The following is a 6,016-nucleotide window of genomic DNA, read 5'->3' on the forward strand; positions in this document are numbered from 1 at the left end:
AGAGGAAAATGAATGTTTCCTACAGTTAGCTAAATTCTCCAGAAAAAGGAAAGATGGAAGGGCAGAGTCATCCTTCTCTGGCTTCTTTTCCTAAACTCAACTTTAATAATTCAATCTTCCTATCTGATGAGTAAAAGAAGTAACAAACAGGAGCCAGGGCTGCAATGCTAACGATTGGTCCTGCTCATGGAAGAAAATATCAGGAATAGAGATTAAGAGTTTCCCCCAATAATATGTCTGTTTGGGAAGAGTGGGTGATGGGCCATTGTATGAGGACAATGATGAACTTGGTTTTGAACCATGATGGTAAAAATTGCTAAGGTTATATGATAGGACCTTAGAGGGAAAACTCCATGAGCTTTCTAATCTTCAGTACTTGCAGTTGAAGAAGTTGGTCGCCAAAGAGATAATTGTTTGCTCTGTGCAAGCCAGAACACTGCTGGCTGCTGAATATATGAAGAAGTAGACCCAGGTCCCAAGTCAGGGTGTGGATACACCAAAACTTGTAAGACTTGAACAGACATTCCTCTTTGGAATGTCCTTGACCTCACTTGGTCTAAAAACTCTTGTCTTCTTCAAAGCCTAGTTATTTAGTGCTTGACCTTTGAACTCACATTAATATTGTATACCCCTAAAACTGTAGTTATCAAATTACAATACTGCATGATACACCTTTTTATTTGGGTGAGAAGCATGTTTTTCTCTAATAGAAAATTTGTTGTACTTCTCTTTTTAAAAAATGCCTAGTAGATTGCCTTCTGTATGACAACTCTGTCTATATTTTTGCCTAATTTTTTAAAAGATTTATTTATTTATTTATTTATTTATTTATTTATTCATTCATTCATTCATTCATTCATTCATTGTAGACATAGAGAGAGGGATTGAGAAGCAGAGACACAGGAGGAGGGAGAAGCAGGCTCCATGCCAGGGCCCAACGTGGGACTCGATACCGGGACTCCAGAATCACACCCTGGGTCAAAGGCAGGTGCCAAACTGCTGAGCCACCCAGGAATCCCCTATTTTTGCCTAATTAATCAAGTTATAAAACAAGGGAGAAGGAGGGACACAATATCTAGCTTGAGTTGGTCAAAGAAGATTTGTAGGCATTCGAAGGGGCATTAGGGTTACATTTTTAAGCATTGAGAGAATTTGAACATAAAGAGAATAAAGGCATAGAAAGCAGGTTGGGGAAAATGATGGGAAGGATTAGTGGCAAGTATGTGTAGGAAATGTGGAGGAGTTCGAGTTCATTGCTAAGTTTTAATATAAAATAAGACAGGAGACAAAGAATAGGGAGTTTTGAATGTCAGCTAAGAAACAGGGTAATATCTGTTAGCTAATGAGGAGTCACTGAATAAGAAAGAGAGAGAGGACCAAAGTTGTATTTCAACAGGAACCTAAATTTGAGAGGTCTTTTAAAAGTCTCCTATAATAATTCAGGTGTGTAGTAATAAGGACCTGGATTTGTGGATTTATTAGAACTCTGGGAGTAATGGCCATAAGAATAGAGAATAGAGAATCTTTTTGAGAGATATTAAGGTAAAATCAGTAAATGTAACACTGATTGATCATTTTACTCACTAGTTTAAAACCCTTCAATGCTTGTCATCTACTGCACTTAGCATAAATTTTAGAGTCTTTATCCTGACCCACAAAACCTTTAATGATTAGGCCCTCTCTTATCTCTTTATCTGCTATCATCTGATATTGCTTAACTCCACCCCTTCTGTGCTTGCTTCATCCACAATTTGCTCACAATTTTTCTAAAGCTCTTAATTATTTTCCTGAAGTGCTTTCACACAGACAATCAATTCTCTTGGAATGCTATTTCTTTTCACCTTTCTCTCCTACATGTACTTCAAGTTTAAACTGAAACAGTTCTCAGAGAGACTCCCCGCAGATCTCCTGGGTATCCTGTCTTTTAGCACCGCTATGTTCGTTTATAGCCATAATCATTTACTATGTGTGTGTGTGAGTGTGTGAGTGTGTGTGTGGTTAATTGTTTTATGAAAGTTATTTGAGTTACCCTTCCCTTCTATATCACCATTAATGAAGGGTCTTTATTCATTTAATTTGTTATACATGTAGCCCTTATGCCTTGTACATTTGGCACAGAGAAGGTGATCAATTAATACCTTTTTTTAATTAATACTTTTTTAAATAAACAAATGGGAACAATGCACTCCCTAACATCTTTTAATTTAGCAATAGAAATTATCTCTCTGTTTCAACCATGCTCAGGTTGTTCTTCAGTCTATCTATCTATCTATCTATCTATCTATCTATCTATCTATCATCTATCTATCTAATCTTTCCTAGTATGATAGTCCATTGTGTATGGAGTTGAAGCCAAAAGGATTATTAAGGATTCAATAAAAGGATTATTAAGAGCATTTAAAGAGGGAAAAGGAGGAAATCATACGCATGTTTCTAAAGCAAAATGAGATAGGCTAAGCAGAGTAATAATAAGGAGAAATAAGGAGAGTTAGTGAATGAATCAGAAAAAAATATATACATAGTATGGAGAATTGCATAAGGCGTGTGGTGGCTGGTAGTGGAGAACAACAGTAGAACATTCTATGGTGATATTTAAGGATCTTTGTAACATATCTCACAGCAGAAGACATTACAGGAAATGAATAGCTAAATAGTCAAGAGATACAGTTTTTAGCTTACTTCTTGTAATGGAGAGATATTACTTGAATTCATATTAAAGACTATCCCTATTGAAAATTTGAGAATTAGCATAATGTGTTGTGAATATACATGTATTGTTCTTCTAACTGCCTATCACCCTTCAGTGTCATGCCTAGAAGGTCCTTAGAATCTCACTTAGCTGTTTCATGTAACACTCCAGGCATTACATTTGTAACCATATTGAATAAGTGGGACTTAGTTAAGGGTGAATAGGCATTAATTTTATTTTTTCAAGGACCTTTAAAGCCATACTCTAGATGTTTTTTGGAGGGAATAGGGGTGAGTGAAATTTTGTGCAGGTCGCATTGCTTTTGTAGTCCATGTCAATCACAAGTGGGATTTCATTTCAGTGATTAAATAACACCCTTAAAAAAAAGATTTTATTTATTTATTCATGAGAGACACACAGAGAGAGGCAGAGACATAGGCAGAGGGAGGGGCAGGCTTCATGCAGGGAGCCCAATGCGGAACTTGATCCCTGGATTCCAGGGATCATGCCCTGAGCCAAAGGCAGATGTTCAACCACTGAGCCACCCAGGTGTCCCTAAATAACCCTTTTAATCTAATATTAAAATTTTATTTATAAATTCAGTTTAAAGTTTCTTCCCAGTGTCAACTCAGTTCTGCCTTAGGCCATAAAGCTTGCATTTGGGAAAGGCTGTTTCTTTTTCCTTCTTTCCTCCTTTTCCTCTCCCAACTCTACACCTGCTACGTTGGGCTCCTCTGGGTTGAAACAAATGGGAAGTTGGTGGGAGGAGGGGACAAGGCTATGCTGAATGTTCTCACTGAATGTTAGAGATTTTTTTTTAGCGTCGGCATGGCCTTAAGGGCACAGGTATATTTGGGAGACGCTGCTTTTCAAATGCTGATCAATTTATAACCTCTTGATATTTACAAGGTTACCTGTAGCTGGCAATTTTTTGCTATCTCTTCAGACTGGCAGAAGTCTGTCTCTCTTACACCTTTAGGCAGTACTTTTAAGGTGAGATCTCCCTTAGGCTGATCCTAGGTAGATTCCTTTGTTCACTCTGTTTAGTCCATAAGAAATATACTTAATTATATTATGGTATTATATTATGCAGATATAGCCCCCCTATACTGCTGTTCTTTACTCCATTGCCAGAAAATGATAGCCTCATCCACAACTTTATAGTAAGACTTCTAAAAAAAAAAAAAGAAAGAAAGAATGAGGGGGTCAGAGTGAGCAAGGGTTCGGCAGCCGCTCCTGTCCCCACTCTCTGGCTGCAACCCAGGGCGGGCAGCTCAGTGGGCAGGGAGGGCCGCTGCCAGGTGTGCGACCGAGGAACATGGCTCAAGAAACTGCACTTCTGGGGATTTACCCCAAAGAAACAGATGCAGTGAAATGCCAGGACACCTGCACCCCAATGTTTATAGCAGCAATGTCCACAATAGCCAAACTGTGGAAGGAGCCTCGGTGTCCATCGAAAGATGAATGGATAAAGAAGATGTGGTCTATGTATACAATGGAATATTCCTCAGCCATTAGAAACGACAAATACCCACCATTTGCTTCGATGTGGATGGAACTGGAGGGTATTATGCTGAGTGAAGTAAGTCAATCGGAGAAGGACAAACATTATATGGTCTCATTCATTTGGGGAATATAAAAAATAGTGAAAGGGAATAAAGGGGAAAGGAGAGAAAATGAGTGGGAAATATCAGAGAGGGTGACAGAACATGAGAGACTCCTAGCTCTGGGAAACGAACAAGGGGTAGTGGAAGGGGAGGTGGGCGGGGGCAGGGGGGATAAGGTGACTGTGTGACGGGCACTGAGGGGGGCACTTGACTTGGGATGAGCACTGGGTGTTATGCTATATGTTGGCAAATTGAACTCCAATAAAAATATATACCAAAAAAAAAAAAAAAGAAAGAAAGAAACTAATCACAGTCAAGTGCCTATGCTTTGTTCCATTGGCTGCGGGTTTTATGGAAACCCTCGTACAAATAGCATGTGTTCAGTATGCAATAAAGAACATCTTCAAAAAGAGAATAGTAGTAATGGTAGTAGAATAAGCCTACCTGCAGCCTCGGTCAGTACTCGGTCTGAATCTTCGGCCGTCCAGGGCACAGCCGGCAGGGCCCGGGAGGTTACCACTAGAGTCCACGTCCGCATCTGTGCAGCCAGGCCCTGTATCGGCTCAGTCACTTGTATCAGAATCTGTTGCGTCTCCCCAAATGGACAGTACATCTGTGGACAAAGCAGTGCCTGAAACAGAAGACCTGCAAGCTTCAGTATCAGATACGGCACAGCAGCCATCTGAAGGGCAAGGCAAGTCTCTTGAAAAACCAAAACAAAAAAAGAATCACTGTTTCATGTGCAGGAAGAAAGTGGGACTTACTGGGTTTGAATGCCAGTGTGGAAATGCTTACTGTGGTGTACACCATTACTCCGATGTACACAATTGCTCTTACAATTACAAAGCTGATGCTGCTGAGAAAATAAAAAAAAGAAAATCCAGTAGTTGTTGATGAAAAGATCCAGAAGATTTGAATTCCTGCTGGAATACAAAATCCTTTGACCATCTGCAAACTAAAAATTGACTTGAGTTTTTTTTTTTTTCCCCCTAGTCATTGGGAATGTAGAGCACTGGATCTTGCAAAGACCTTTTAATCATGCATATCATCAGAAGAATAGATTTTTGTTTTTATTTTGAAAATGACTCTGAACATTTATTTCCATTGCAGTTTCTGTGGCTGAAAAGACTTAAGTTAACTTTACAAGTATTATACTTTTAAGATCATTTTAGTTTTAGTTGAGTGCAAAGGGCTTTTATAACAAATGTGAAGAAATTTGATTTTTCCAGAATTAAACATGCATGTGTTGATCTTGCAGTTTATTTTCTCATTTTGTGTGTACATAGCTTTTCTCTGCAGCACTACCTCTGTTGATGGCACCCCTTGGGGTCACAGCAACTTACCAGTCACTGAATGTACCTTCATCCTTATGGCTGCTTTGGGGTTTTCATTAACAAAGGTTTACATATGTTAGCATATAGTTTCTTTGTACCCACTATTTATGTCTGGATCATTTGTCACAAGAGAGTGTGTGCTGATGAGATTCTAAGTTTGTGTATTTTTAAATTTTTTTGAGTGAGGGAAGGAAAGGCTGTATGCATTTCATTGCCGACTGCAGGTTTCTTTCAGATTACATTCATTGGTCTGTGTGTATACAATATGAAGAATGGTCTGAAGTAATTGTGCTATATTTATGTTTATCCACCAGTCTTTGATTAAATAAAAAGGAAAAAAAATTAAAAATAAAAAAAAAGAAAGGAAAGGAAAATAAAATGAAAAA

The 6,016-nt window shown here is 38.6% G+C and overlaps 1 protein-coding gene across 2 annotated transcripts; it reads left to right on the plus strand.

The window, feature by feature from the left end:
- Window positions 1-4,619: 4,619 nt before the first annotated feature.
- Window positions 4,620-5,190, plus strand: LOC129516617 (AN1-type zinc finger protein 6-like). Of its 2 annotated transcripts, none has more exons than XM_055336111.1 (2): window positions 4,620-4,808; window positions 4,864-5,190. In XM_055336111.1, exons 1-2 carry the CDS (start codon window positions 4,620-4,622, stop codon window positions 5,188-5,190), a joined length of 516 nt encoding a protein of 171 aa, XP_055192086.1. The 2 variants fall into 2 exon arrangements, with proteins under 2 accessions (XP_055192086.1, XP_055192085.1); XM_055336110.1 differs by having other exon boundaries at window positions 4,620-4,755; window positions 4,799-5,190.
- The last annotated feature ends 826 nt before the right edge of the window (window positions 5,191-6,016 follow it).

Source organism: Nyctereutes procyonoides, unplaced genomic scaffold (assembly GCF_905146905.1).
Source record: "Nyctereutes procyonoides isolate TBG_1078 unplaced genomic scaffold, NYPRO_anot_genome, whole genome shotgun sequence".
In the NCBI taxonomy this organism is placed as follows: Eukaryota; Metazoa; Chordata; class Mammalia; order Carnivora; family Canidae; genus Nyctereutes; species Nyctereutes procyonoides.

Bases quoted from the DNA above. Each gene is read 5' to 3' on its own strand.
- LOC129516617 (XM_055336110.1), top strand. From the start codon at position 4,620: ATGCTTTGTTCCATTGGCTGCGGGTTTTATGGAAACCCTCGTACAAAT. The intron at 4,756-4,798 runs GTACTCGGTCTG...CACAGCCGGCAG, and splicing joins CCTACCTGCAGCCTCGGTCA to GGCCCGGGAGGTTACCACTA.